Here is a 13,991-nt window from a genome sequence, read left to right as displayed (position 1 = left end):
CCGGAGCTGGTCCTGGGGGTTGGGGGCAGCTGCACGCACGGGGGGGCCGGGGACAACTTTGCTTTCATCCCACTGGCCACCCCTTTAGTGCCGGGTGGAGGCTGGGGGTCAGCCAGGGTCAGTCGAGGGGGAGTGGCTGTGGGCCTCTGGTCGGTCGGGAGGTGGGATGTGGAATCGCGCGGTGTGAAGACCTAAGGCTCTAAGGCTCGGCTAGGGCAAGGCCGGGCAACGCTGCCCGGTACCTGGGGCGGGGGTGTGGGGGGAGCTTCGAAGTCCTGGGCACGCATGGGGGAGGGGGTGGTGATGCTGGCTCACCTACAGCTCTTGGAACTCTTCTCCCCACACACACATTTTGCCTTCCCTCCCCCAACCCCCCAGCCCATCCCCACTCTCCCAAAGTCAGCAATACCCTCCACTGCTTCCCATCTCCATGGCAACGGTGCAGGAGCCGGGCCTGGTGGGGGGGAGGGGAGGGACCAGACCAGACATTCTGGTTTCCGGTGCTGGGGTGGGAGCCAGGGGTAAGATGAGCCAGGTGGACCCCACTGGGGACCCACTCTCCTAAGGCCACTTCAGAGAAGAGCGGGGATCTGGAGATGACCTCTCACCCTGGTCCCCCAGACCCTCTCCCCATTCCTTAGTTTCCCTCCCAGCCTCCCAATCTCCCTCAGAGTGGGGCCACCAGTACCAGGCAATGCTGATCCACCCACCCTGCAGTGCCAGTCGTCAAACACGCCCACAGGTCATGTGCAGCCACCCCACATTGACCCAGGCTACCTGGAGAAACCTCCCAGGGCCAGCCTCCTCAGCCACCTACACACCCTCTTAAGATGCCCCCAACAACCTGCACAGGTCACAATTCTTTGCCCTGTGACACCCCCATCCAGTGCCCAGGCTCCCCTGGGACACCGATTCCTCAGCCCTCTGCACAGATTGTCAGCCACACTTCAGTGAAGTCACGGGCTCCACCCGCTCCAGGTACCACGAGGCCTCCTGCTCCTGCTGCCCCAGGCTCATGGCACCTCCCTCTCCCCCTTACTACATCTCAGGGCCCCATCCCCCTAGCTATCTGGGAGAAAGATGGGAAGGCCTCGGGTGAGGGGCCAGGCTGGGGCCAGGAGGGCAGGATGCCGGTGGGTCGTCCACCTGTCTGTCCTCAGCTAATTTTAGCTGCATTTTCCCTGGCCTGGCAAAGTGGGCCAGTAGCTCCCGCGGTGATTCTGCGGTTTCTGGGACACTGCCACGCTGGGTCAGCGGCAAAGTGGGGCGCAGGAGGGGCGGGGGCTCAAGCAGGGCCAAGGGCAGGGAAGGAGACATGTGCTGGCAGCATGGCAGGGATGGGGGTGTGTGCAGGAGTGTCTGGGGGTGTGTCCAGCCTCCTTCCTGCCTACCTCAGGCAGTGTGGGGCTGCTGCCCCTGACCACTGGTCCACTGAGTGTGCCTGTGGCCTCTGAGGGGTTGGGGCTTCTAGTCTGACAGCCGCCCTTGGCCCCAGCAGCCGCCTGTGATGCTGCCGTCCCCCGTCGCCCCGTGGCCCCACGATGACCCACAGCCCCGCCTCAAGCGAGGACGAGGAACGCCACAGTGCCAGCGAGTGTCCCGAGGGGGGCTCAGAGTCCGACAGCTCCCCAGACGGGCCCGGGAAAGGCCTCCGGGGGATCCGGGGCCAGGGCAGCGGGGCACCCGGTAGCCTGGCCTCGGTCCGAGGCCTCCAGGGCCGCTCCATGTCTGTCCCAGACGACGCCCACTTCAGCATGATGGTCTTCAGGATTGGCATTCCGGACCTGCATCAGACAGTGAGTGACCCTCTCATTGGACAACAGGGGGACAAGGGTGCAAGCCCACCCCAGGAGACCGCTGGTGCTGGGTGTCTTCCCACTTGGCCCCGTTTCCGTACCCCCACATGCTTACTCAAATCCCCCACCTGTCTCCAGAATCACCCCCCAACCCATCCCCAAACCACCTCAGGCTTCTCCCTGTCACCTCCCCCGCTAGAAATGCCTGCGCTTCAACCCTGATGCCACCATCTGGACAGCCAAGCAGCAGGTGCTCTGTGCCCTGAGCGAGAGCCTACAGGATGTACTGAACTACGGCCTGTTCCAGCCAGCCACCTCGGGCCGGGATGCCAACTTCCTGGAGGAAGAGCGGCTGCTGCGGGAGTACCCCCAGTCCTTCGAGAAGGGGGTGCCCTACCTGGAGGTGAGGCCCACAGCCTTCTAAGATGAGAGAGGGCATGTCCCACCACCTGTCCTCTCCCCATTTTCCCCCCAAGACCTTAGCAAGGGAAAACCCAGGGGTCCCTTCCAGCTCTCCAGGCACCTAAGAGTCGCCTAGGAATCAGAAAGAGTCAGAGATACTTGAGTTCCAATTGCGATCCATGCTCTGACCTTCAGAGTCCCCCAAGCTTGTCCTCCGCCTGTCAAGATTCCCATTTATAGTAGGTGTTCCAGAACACTCCCTACGGGGTCCAGACTCCTACTCCTTCACGTTAGGGTTTGCAGTTTGCACATTCCACAGTGGCCCCACACCCCCCTGCCCACCCAGCCAAGGCTGGGACTGTTTCCACCCTGATCCTAAGCTCAGAAGGGAGTCCAGCCTCCTCCCCAGGCCCCTGACTGAGTCTCTGTCTCTCCCCTCACCCTACCCCTGACCTCAGTTCCGGTACAAGACCCGAGTTTACAAACAGACCAACCTGGATGAGAAGCAGCTAGCCAAGTTACACACGAAGGTGAGAGAATCCTGCTGACGTCTACCCGCCCCCTTATAGCACTCCCCACCACCCGGAACCCCTTCCCCAACCACTCCCTCTCCCACCTTTTCCCAATAGCCCACCACATTTCCCAATCTGCTAGGGTCCCCATTTGGAGATAATTTGGGTTAGCTCCAAATGCCCCCCTGTGTCCCCCATCATACCCCCTTCTTAACTTCCTTTTTGGCCGCTCATTCTTCTGCCCGGACCCACATCACTTCCGCCTGGCTCCCACTTTCTTCATCCTTGAACTTGCCCGTCTCATCTGTTGGGTCCCCCCATATCCACACAGGGCCCTTCAACCCTCTTGGCCTGGACTCTGACATCCAGTGTCTCTTTGCCTGGGACTGTTTCATAGACACCTTGCAGCTCCCCCAAGCTCATGGCCTAAACCTCTACTAGACCCAAGGGTGTCCCCCTCTCTGGCCACATCTGTTCTCCAGTCCTTGGATCATATATCCCTCTGTCTCTCTTGGTTCCCTAAGAGCCAGAAGAAAGCCAGGGGGCAGTTTTGGTCAGCAGTGAAGTGAAGGATTCTGGACACTTGGGAAAAATCCCCCTGGTCCCTCCTCATCACTCCTGCCATGCTTTCATCCTTGTCCTCCCCCAAATATTCCCTTTCTCCAGACCTGCACTGTCCACTGTGGGAGCCACCAGCCACATACAGTTTCTGAGCATTTGAAATGTGGCCAGTTTCCAAGCGGAGCCACACTGCGAGTGTGAAATGCAGGCCAGATTTCAAAGACTCAGTACCTCCCCCCTGAAAGTAAAATATCTCCTTAGTAAATTTCATATGGATTACCCGCTTGAAATGGTGGACATAGGTAAAAAAGAGATACGTCACTAAAGTGAATTTCAACCCAATTGACATCTCCCCTTCCTTTTTTAAAAAAAGTGGTTGCTAGGGATTTTTTTATGTCGTCTGTGGCTCGCTGTGTATTTCCACTGGACAGCACAGCTTGAGACCCCAGTTTTTGTCCCCTGCTCCTTGACACGCCAGTCTTCTCTCTCTTGTCCATGGCTCAGACCGGGCTGAAGAAATTCCTGGAGTACGTGCAGCTCGGGACCTCCGACAAGGTGGCGCGGCTGCTGGACAAGGGGCTGGACCCCAATTACCATGACTCAGATTCAGGAGGTAGGGAAGGGGCTGGGGACCTTGGTGGTGGCACCCAGCAAGAGGTCTGGGACTTACATGTGACTGGCCTTCCCTCCCCTCCCCCCAGAGACCCCCCTGACGCTGGCTGCCCAGACTGAAGGCTCAGTAGAGGTGATTCGAACCCTGTGCCTGGGTGGAGCTCACATCGACTTCCGGGCCCGGGATGGTATGACAGCGCTGCACAAGGCCGCATGTGCCCGGCACTGCCTCGCTCTAACGGTGAGGTGCCACCTCCCCCGGGGACCCTTCCCCATATCCCAGATACCCCTAAATTGCCGTGTTTCCCACACAGATTGCACTGTATGAATTGCCCCAGACCTTCCCGCTTCCCCTCCTCCACTGCCACTCCTCCAACTGAATCTGAGACCCTCCTCACACCCCCAGGTGCACCCACTCTCCCCGGCTCACAACCAGCTATAGCTGATAGTCACATGGACCTTTCCCCTATGCCCAGGTAAATGACATCACTCTCCCAACGCCCAGACACTTGGTGTCCTCCGTTCCCTCATACCCAGCTCAATGTGAACCCTACCTCTGTCTCCCTGAAGTGTAGACCCTCCTAGTGTCCCTTAAAATGCAGGTAGAGACCCTCCTCCATACATACCCTGCAAACGCAGGCCCTTGGCCTGCCTCCCAGACACCGGCCTTCATGCTTCCCAACCTAGTGTTCACTCCTCCAAACACACTGCCCTTGTCTCAGTGCAAATACAGCCCTCTCCTTCCACAGGGATAAACCTCATGTGCCCACAAAATACATACACGAAGTCAGCTTGCCTAGGCTCATTTGAAAATACTCTTCCTTTCTCCCCACCACCCCAGCCAAGGGCACTTGATCCCTCTTCACACACGGGTCAGGATAGACTACCTCGTAGCTATGGATAAACACCCCGATTCACAGATGCCCCAGCTGAATGGACTCTCCTTCCCCTTCTCCAACCCTTTCTTGAAGAACCAAATGCAGTCAGACGCCAGCCACAGAGATCCGCTTTATGACCTGGAATCGGCAGACCCTCTTTATGTACCCCCAATGCGCTACCCTCCCCCAGACCCAGATCCTGCTCACACCCCACCCCAGGCCTCGAGAACTATATTGTCCAATCCAGTAGCCACTAGTCACGTGGGGCTGTTTAGATTTGAATTTGTTAAAATGAACTAAAACCAGAACGTCCATTTCTTGGGCTCACTAGCCACATTCAGGAGCTCAGCAACCCACGTGTGACTGCCATGTTGGATGGTGAAGTCGTAGACTGTTCCATCACTGTGGAACGTTCAGTTCCACATTACCGCTGCAGGCTGTCCTCACACAGGGCCACCACCAACACTCTCTCCTAATAATACTTGAGGCCAGCAGCGTTCTGTGTGCAGAGCTGCTCCTTGAGTGGGACCGCTCCTTGCCCCCGAGCCCCCACCCCCAGTGAGGCTGCCCCAACTTGCCTTAACCCAAGCTTGCCTTTCCCAGGCCTCCTTCTGTGCCCCATCTTTGGGATGTTGGTCCTAATAACACCTCCCTCTTGGCCAGGGGCCTCTGCATCCAGACTTAGTTCTCTTATTAGTCCCCACAACCATCCCGCTGAGCAGGTGGGCACTGAGGTACTGAGCTCCTTCAATGGCTCATCTAATGTCAGCCTTGGGGGAAGGGTGGGCAGGATGTCAGAGTGGGAGGGTCCCCTGGAGGCCTCTTCCCGATACCTTCGTTGTTCACAGGGGATGGGAGAGGCTCAGAGAGGCCCAGGAAGCGGAAGGGCCAGGCTCAAGGTCACACAAGGGCATTGTGGCATTGGCTAGTGTGCATCGCTTAGGACTCTCAGCCCCATCAGCTCTTCAAAATGAGCTGGTGCTCTCGTGACTGTCATCTGTCTTGTTTAGGCACTCCTGGACCTTGGGGGCTCCCCCAACTACAAGGACCGCCGGGGGCTGACCCCTCTGTTCCATACAGCTATGGTGGGGGGCGATCCCCGCTGCTGTGAGCTGCTTCTGTACAACAGGGCCCAGCTGGGCATAGCTGATGAGAATGGCTGGCAGGAGATCCACCAGGTGCTCCCCCCTCGGCCTGTAGGGGCATGGGGTCGGGTGGGGGTGCCTGGGCCCCAAGAGGGGTAAGGATCAGGGACTTTGGTCCAAAGAGCTGGGGATACAGAGGCTGGAGGCCTCACAGAGTGTGGGAGTGAGAGTTCATGGTCCCCAAAAGGAAAAGATGCGAGTGTCAACCCAAAGCTTAAGGGGGCATGACCTGGGGGATTGGACACTTTGATTCCTGGGATGGGTGGGGATAGCCTCTTAGGCCTCTCGAGGGGCCAGACCAGACACCCAGGCCTTGGAATGACTTGTGAAGCTGACAACCTGGGTCTCTAAACAGGAACAGGGGCTGATAGGAGAAGGGGAGGTGGATACAGGGCTTCCTGCCCTCAAGGAGAAGGATATAGACAGATGCCATGGTCAGGAGGGTCTGACCCGGCCTCCTCAGCTCCCTGTCCTCCCCAGGCCTGCCAGCGGGGTCACTCTCAACACTTGGAGCACCTTCTCTTCTATGGGGCTGAGCCTGGAGCCCAGAATGCCTCGGGAAACACTGCCCTGCACATCTGCGCGCTCTACAATAAGGTCTGCCTGGTCCTTCTCCTGACTCCAGCCTCCCAGCCTCCCTGCGCCCTCTGCTCCTTCACTGTTTCATTCATTCATTCATTCATTCGTTCGTTCGTTCGTTCATTCATTCAACAAATATTGACTTAGCATATTCCCTGTGTCAGGCTCAGAGTTGGGTGCTATGGACCAAGTAGCAAGCAAGAAGGACAGCCCCTCCATCAGGGGACATACCTACCATTACAATCCAGTGTTCAGAGGGAGGTCACAGGGAATCCAGGCCCCTTTGGGAGCCCAAATCTGGGCTTGGGCTTGGGGCTGGGGTGGAGGTGGCTCTGTAGGATATGCCACTTGTGCTAAGATGAGCAGTAGTCAGCCGAGTAGAAAGAGAGGAGAAAGGGTGTTCCAGGCAGGATGCACGGCCTGGGCAAAAAACCTGAGGGGAGACAGTCGGGACCATTACCAGAAGGGAAAGGAACTCCGAGGACCTATTTCCCTGCAAGTCTCCATTCAGGCGCCAGGGGAGCACCTGCTGAGTGCCACTGCAAAGGACTGAGAAAGGCCAAACCACAGCCCCCGAAGGGGCAAGAGTGTGTTGCAAATTGTAGCAATTGAGGACTGGGTGGAGGGTCCTCACTTCAGGACTGGAGGTGAGCAGGAAAGAATTTGCAGGGAGTCTCACATGCCTGCTCCAGTGTTCTGTGGTGGCTGGTTGGGTTGGCAAGAGCTGTGGCTTTCAGCCTGATGACCCTGACCCCTTGCTACCTGTATGACAGGCGATCCTAAGCAAGTTAGCCCCCTGAGAGCCTCAGCCTCCCCACCCACTTCCCAAGGTTCTCTGTCCTTAGACAGCTATGGCGGGGACTTGGGAGGACAGGGCCTGGCCTCCTGCTGCTAGTTCATCAGCCCCTTCTCCCCTCCTCCAGGAAGTCTTCCAGAATAGCCCCAGCCCCTTCTGCCTAATCAGAACTTGCAGTGCTGGGGATGTGGCAGGTAGCCCCATGCAGCCTTGTGGCAGCAAGCAGTCTGCTTGGCGCATGCAGAGGGAGAACTCAGTGTTTGTCAAATTCAACCAATACAGTGCCTGTCAGCTCCCCTCCCAGGGCTCCTGTCTTTCCTGCTCCCTGACTCCACCTCCTGTGTGCATGGCCTGCGGGCAGCCCAGGGCCCCCCACACAAGCCCTGCCCTCTCTCTAAGGCTCCATCCTCTCCCTGAGAATGGGAATGACATCAGCTGATTGAAGGGGATGAAAGATCATGTATATTAAGTGCTCATCCCTAGAAGGCAGCTGTAATAATAATTATTATTATCATTATCATAACCATTATCAGTCAGGAGATGGAAACCATACCATTAATTTGAACAGGGAAATTTTACTGTGAAGAATTAGACTGCAGGAACGATTACTCTTGGTGAGACAGATGAGCCAGTTGTTTCCCCTCCTTTCATCCCCTTTTTCATCTATGAAATGCGTCTATAACAAGTGGGTGAATGTTTGCTTGCTCTCTGCGAGGTACTTAACAAATAGATGCTTGACACATGTGAGGTCTTTTTCTACTTCTCACCCCTTGTCTTCCTTCCCAGACTTTAAGTTTCCCAAAGCCCAGAGCTGGGTCTGACAGGTTTCCTCACTCTCTGCTCCCCTGGCCTCTTGGCATGCCTGTCTAGCCCCTGCTGGTGATGGTCAGGTCCTTGTCTAGGCTGTCAGCTCATCAAGGCTGGGGCTAAGTCTGATCAATCACTCTGTCCCAAGGCCCCAGCACACAGTAGGCCTAGATGCATCTTTATTGAATGATTGAGTGAGTGAATGAATAATGGGTCAGCCACCTTGGATTTTCCCCAAGACAGCACCCAACTCAGAACATTCAACAGGTTTGCTTCAAGTTGGATTGAATGACGATGAATGAATGAATGAATGAATGAATGCTTGAACAAATAAATTTTGAATGATTCAGCATCACATCCTCCATCCTCACTCTTTCCATGCATATTTATTGAGCACCTACTGTGTGCCAGATGTGAGATGAATCAGATGCAGTGGGCACCTGCCCTAGGGAGGAGAGAGCGAGTTCACAGTCTGGCAAAGAGGCAGACGTGTAAACAAATAATTGCAATACCATGAGATAAGTGCTAGGACACCAGTAAATACAGGGTTCTTGAGATGTAGAGTGAAGAGCTGGTGTTGATGCTCTGGCCATGTGCTAGGCAAGATGGAGGCAGGGGTGTGCAGGCATGCAGAAACACACCTGGCAGTGGTTAACAGTCTAGTTGGGGGGGATGGTATGTGCATACACGGACACACAGACTCAGGAAACTCGCTGGGCTAACTGCTGTTCAGTGAACTGACTTATGCAACTGGAGTTATGTATTCACAGGAGATAGATGGGCACTAGGATTAGAAGGCCCGGTTGGAGTCCTAGCTGCTCCAATAACTGGCTGTGTGGTCTTGGGTACAGATTTGCTCTCTCTGAGGCGGTCATGTGGGATAAGCATCCTTGGTGGGTTCATCATTTAGAGAGGGTGAGACCAAGGTGGCGCTTGGTGAATGCTGGTTCAATTAGCATGAGGGGAAGTAAAGAAGAATTAAGCTGGGGGCCAGGTTGGGTTTGGCCAGGCCAAGACAAAAGGCAGAGAACCTTCCCTCTTTCAGTACCTGTTTATTGGACAGCTCCTTTCGGCCAGGCACTACTCCAGGCGGCGGGTGCCACAGACAGAATTATGCTCCTATGATACGAGCAATGTAGTGGGAGAGGGATGCTGAAGAGACAAATTAAATAGAAATGTAATTTCAGGAAGACAGTGTTATGAAGAAAATGAGCTTATGCCTGGCTTATGCCTGGGACATAGCAGGCGTCATAAATAAAAATAAAGCAGGGAACAGAACAGGGGTGTTCTGTGTTATTTTTGACAGGGTGGTCATAGAAGCCCTCTTTGAAGAGGTGGCATTTGAGCAAAAACCTGAGCGAAGTGAGAAAGTGAGTCATGTGAAGATGGAGGGGCAAAGAATTCCAAGTAGAGAGAGCAGGAAGTGCAAAGGCCCTGGGGCAGGAGTTTGCCTGTCAGAGGAAGGAGGCCAGTGTGGCTGGAGCAAGGGGAGATGGTAGAAGATGCAGCTGGTGAGGCTGAGGGTGGCGGGGCAGGCATATCAGGTTAGATGGTACCTCCTAGGCCATGGCAGGGACGCTGGGTTTGATCCAAAGAGTGAGAGGGAATGACATATAAGTGACATGAGTGAGGAATTGATCTGGATGTGGATGGCATCCTTGCCAAACTGCCCCCTTCGTCTGGATCTAGCAGAGTGTGTGATTAAGAGCATAGGCTCTGGGAGCAAAGAGACCTGGGTTTGAATGTGAGTGCTGATGCACCAGCCCTGTGACCTCGAGCTCCTTTTGAAGGCTTAGTTTCCTCATCTGAAAAATAGGGACAATAATTTCCATCTCATGGAATTTTGGGGTGATTCAGTGAGCTTCTGCCTCTGAAATGCTGAGCAGCTGGCATGCAGTAAGCCCTCCGTGAGGTTTAGATAGGGGGCCTCAGCTGGGAGGTTTCTGCCCCCCACGGGGGACATCTGTCACTGTCTGCAGCCATTCTTGGTTGTCACCACTGGGGAGGGGAGTGCTACTGGCATCTAGTGGTAGAGCCCAAGGATGCCGCTAAAATCCTACAGTGCACGAGACACCCCGATACAAGGAATTACCCCATCCCAAATGTCAGTAGTGCAGAGGCTGAGATGAGAAACCCTGGTTTAGATGAACGCCATCCCATAGAATATTACAAGTCGCATGTGGGATTTTAAATGTCCCAGGAAGCCACTTTTTTTTTTAAAAGGAAAAAAGAAACAGGTGACATGAATTTTAGTAGCATGTTTTATTTAACCCATTGTATCCAAAATAGGATCATTTTAACAAGTAACCAGTATAAAAGTTATTAGAGATATTTAATTTTTTTCATGCTAAGTCTTTGAAATCGGGTGTGTAGTTTACGCGCACAGCACATCTCAGTTCGGCCACATTGAAAGGGCTCAGGAGCTACACACATGGTGAGTGGCTGCTGTCCTCAGCAGGGAAGGCTGAGATCAGATTGTTCTGAAGTTCTTAGCATACTGCTCGTGTCCACTCATGGGGACCTTAATTGTTTTTTTTCCCCCTTCACCCTCTGCCACCGACCATGGCCCTCAGGAGACTTGTGCTAGGATCCTCCTCTATCGAGGGGCCAACAAGGATGTGAAGAATAACAATGGACAGACCCCCTTTCAGGTCTGGGGCTGTTGGGGCTGGTGTGGGGGTAGGACAACCAGAGAGGGTCAAGAAAGGCGAGATGATTAGGAATGCTGGGAGAGAGGGAGGGTGGAGTTGCTGGGGTGAAGGTTTGGGTTTGGGGGCACAGGGGTGGAGGGAGCAGCCAGCAAGGTACCTCACAGTGCTTCCTGCCCCCTCTTCTGGGTGCCTGGGCCACCTCACCTCCTATCCTCCCTCTTTCCAGGTGGCAGTGATCGCTGGGAATTTTGAGCTCGGGGAGCTGATCCGAAACCATCGAGAACAGGATGTCGGTGAGTGGGGCTGGGGCTAAGGGAGAGCCCAGGGTACTTGGGGGGTGCATGGTGGGATCAAGGAGTCAGAGGGCGTGATTTGGGGGCCAGGATGGGATCAAGAAACCCTTGGAGGACTTCAAAAGTCTGAGTAGTGGTAGGGCATGATTCCAGGCCGCCCACTCTTTCTCATCTTGATCTCTCTTCCCTCATGCCTCTCCCCACCGACTCTTGCCCGCATGCCCCCCCCACCTGCCTCTGTCTTCCCTGCCACTTCCGCCCCCTGCCGCTGTGCCCTCTCAGTGCCCTTCCAGGAGTCCCCCAAGTATGCGGCCCGGCGACGGGGAACCCCAAACGCCGGGCTGATGGTGCCCCCCGCGCTGCTGCGGGCCAACAGTGACACCAGCATGGCCCTGCCTGACTGGATGGTGTTCGCTGCCCCGGGAACCTCGTCTACCGGGGCCCCTGGCCCTACCTCAGGGCCCCAGGGCCAGTCGCAGCCCTCAGCCCCCAGCACCAAGCTCAGCAGTGGGACCCTCCGGAGTGCCAGCAGCCCCCGGGGCGCCCGGGCCCGCTCCCCGTCCAGAGGGAGGCACCCTGAGGAGGCCAAGAGGCAGCCCCGTGGACGGCCCAGGTAGGGGAAGGTTCAGCCCTGGTCCTACAGACAGACCCCAACCCAATCGAATCCCTTCCCCAGAGCCACATTGTCCCCAGGCCAGCCCAGTTGCCCCCCTCCAGTCCCATATATGACTGGTCCCCCATCCATCCAACTTCTTGGTCCCACTCGCAGGTCTCCAAATCTCTCTCCTGACCCGGGAGGAAGGAGGGATATTGTGAGCCACAGCTTTGCACCCATCCCCAAATGCACCACAATTTGGCTGAGAACCTGCTCCATGCCAGGGACCTAGGGGTGTACCCCAAAAGAAATGTTGGTTCTAGGCCCTGAAGACAGACAGAATGACAGGGTGAGGGGAGAGGAGGCCGAACAGGGCGAAAGCTGTCGAGGGACTTGGGGAGAGGTGTCCAAGCTTGGACATGAGCCTGGCGGAGCGCAGGGTGGAAGGGGCGCAGAGAGACCATTTAGGGCAGATGGGAGGATGAGAGAGGGCATCCTGGGGTAAAGAGGCCAGGCTGGCCAGCGGAGGAGGACAAGGGGGCCATGGCTGACCATGTCCTAAAGATGTGGGAAGGAGGAAGGTCATGGCGGACTGGGAATGGCGGGCAGGGGGATTAGACCCAACCAAGGAGGAAGCTGGGAGCCACTGAAGGTTCTTGAGCAGAGGGATGACACAGCTCAGCTTCAAGAGGCTGAATCAGGTGGAACAAGAAGGAGCAGGACCGTGGGAGGGGGCAGAGCCAGAAGCCAGGAAACAGAAAAGGGGGCTGGGGGCAGCAGCGGGCAGAGAGAGGGAGCCCCCAGATGCCCTCTTCCCCCCTACCCTCAGGATGCCAGAGCTGGGAACCCACTCAAACCCCCTCCCCCACCCTGATGCCCCATCTCCTCCCCGCCCCTCCAAGGACCCCTGTTCTCCCAGAGGTGCCTCGACCCTCCACTCTCCCCTGCCTCTCATACCCTCTGTGTATGCAGCTCCAGTGGGACGCCCCGGGAAGGGCCGACTGGGGGCACTGGGGTCTCAGGGGGGCCTGGGGGCTCCCTGGGCAGCCGTGGGAGGCGCAGGAAGCTTTACTCAGCGGTGCCAGGAAGATCCTTCATGGCCGTGAAGTCCTACCAGGCCCAAGGCGAGGGGGAGATCTCCCTGAGCAAGGGCGAGAAGATCAAAGGTAAGGGGGCAAGGAGGGCGGGCAGGTGAGCTCATCATTCAGGGAGGGACAGTCAGGACAAACAGAATGTCATATGTACTCTGGAGGCCTCAGAGAGCCCTGAGGTGCCCCCTGCTGCCTGCCTGGAGGAGCATAAGTGTAACTGCGATGATGCCATCAGGAAGCAGTGGGACCCTGAAACCACGCCCGTCCCTGGAGCGCTTCCGGGCACGTGGTCTCACCCCACTCACTGCCCTTGTAGGAGGGTGTCGTGAGCCAATCGCACAGTTGAAGGATCAGAGCCTCGGGCAGGGGCAGCGCCTTGCCCCAGGTCCCCTGTCCGTTCCCGCAGTCTCCCTACCTTGTGCTGAGTGCGAGGCCAGGCCACCTTGACTTCACCTCCTGCCTCTGCCAGGTGTTCTCATTGGAGAAATGAGGTGATGCCCAATTTACGGGGCTCTGAGGAGATGGCAGGCGTGCAAAGCCAGGTCCATGCTGAGGGCTCCCCACATGGGAGCTGCTGGTAGAGGGGTTTCTCTGAAACAGTGCCAGCAGCTCCCCCCTGCAGACTTGGCGGGACAGGATGGTGCTTTGGAGATGGGAAGCACGCTGCAGACGTGGTAGATAACTCAAGGCGGGTGAGCGATTCTTTGCCTGGTTCTAGGCTACAGAGCAGTTGAGAGCCAGGCTGTCTGGATTCAAATCTTGGCTCCATCTTAGCTGGGTGACCTCAGGCAACCGACTTCTCTGGGCCTCTGTTGCCTCATCTATAAAATGGGGGCCCTTGTGGGGATGAAAGGAATTGGCTCATGTAAAGCACTTAGTATAATACTTTGCACATAATAAGTGCAGTCATCCTTATCATAAGCAGCCCCCCACTACAGGCAGTTAGAGGAGAGAGACCCCGGCCACCTGGGGAAACTGGGAGGGTCCTCACATAGGAGTTTAAGTGGGGCAGGGATCAGAGAATCAGGTGGATTGTATAATTGCATCTGTTTTGTAGTCGTCTCCCCATAGCCTGAGTTCCTGGCATTGGTCTCTAGGTCACTAGGGCCCAGTTTAATGACAGCACACAGGAGGCCTCAATGCACATCTGCTGAGGGGATGAATGAATGAGTGAATGAATGATCAAATGCAGGACTTAACAGTGGGAGCAGGGCAGTATGCCTGGGGGGAGAGAGAAGGAGTGAAGGAGCTAGGAAATGCGGTAGGTAGTTTA

At 56.2% G+C, this 13,991-nt stretch overlaps 1 protein-coding gene across 6 annotated transcripts in view; it reads left to right on the top strand.

Moving 5' to 3' along the window:
- The first annotated feature begins 308 nt into the window (after window positions 1–308).
- SHANK1 (SH3 and multiple ankyrin repeat domains 1) overlaps window positions 309–13,991 on the top strand; it is a 43,262-nt gene continuing 29,579 nt past the window's right edge. For 3 of the 6 annotated variants that reach the window (XM_019658313.1, XM_019658312.1, XM_019658310.1), the window contains exons 1-11: window positions 312–1,796; window positions 1,996–2,199; window positions 2,657–2,728; window positions 3,776–3,884; window positions 3,973–4,124; window positions 5,772–5,939; window positions 6,387–6,503; window positions 10,662–10,739; window positions 10,966–11,032; window positions 11,315–11,645; window positions 12,600–12,793. In XM_019658313.1, the coding sequence (XP_019513858.1) occupies window positions 1,542–1,796; window positions 1,996–2,199; window positions 2,657–2,728; window positions 3,776–3,884; window positions 3,973–4,124; window positions 5,772–5,939; window positions 6,387–6,503; window positions 10,662–10,739; window positions 10,966–11,032; window positions 11,315–11,645; window positions 12,600–12,793 (1,747 nt within the window). In that variant the 5' untranslated portion in view covers window positions 312–1,541. Of the gene's footprint in view, window positions 1,797–1,995; window positions 2,200–2,656; window positions 2,729–3,775; window positions 3,885–3,972; window positions 4,125–5,771; window positions 5,940–6,386; window positions 6,504–10,661; window positions 10,740–10,965; window positions 11,033–11,314; window positions 11,646–12,599; window positions 12,794–13,991 lie in introns of all 6 variants that reach the window. The other 3 variants (XM_019658314.1, XM_019658315.1, XM_019658311.1) reach the window with 2 other exon arrangements.

Source organism: Hipposideros armiger, unplaced genomic scaffold, assembly GCF_001890085.2.
Source record: "Hipposideros armiger isolate ML-2016 unplaced genomic scaffold, ASM189008v1 scaffold_283, whole genome shotgun sequence".
Taxonomy (NCBI): Eukaryota; Metazoa; Chordata; class Mammalia; order Chiroptera; family Hipposideridae; genus Hipposideros; species Hipposideros armiger.
Note: the sequence above shows the minus strand (reverse complement) of the source record. Positions and strands in the feature narration are given on the sequence as shown.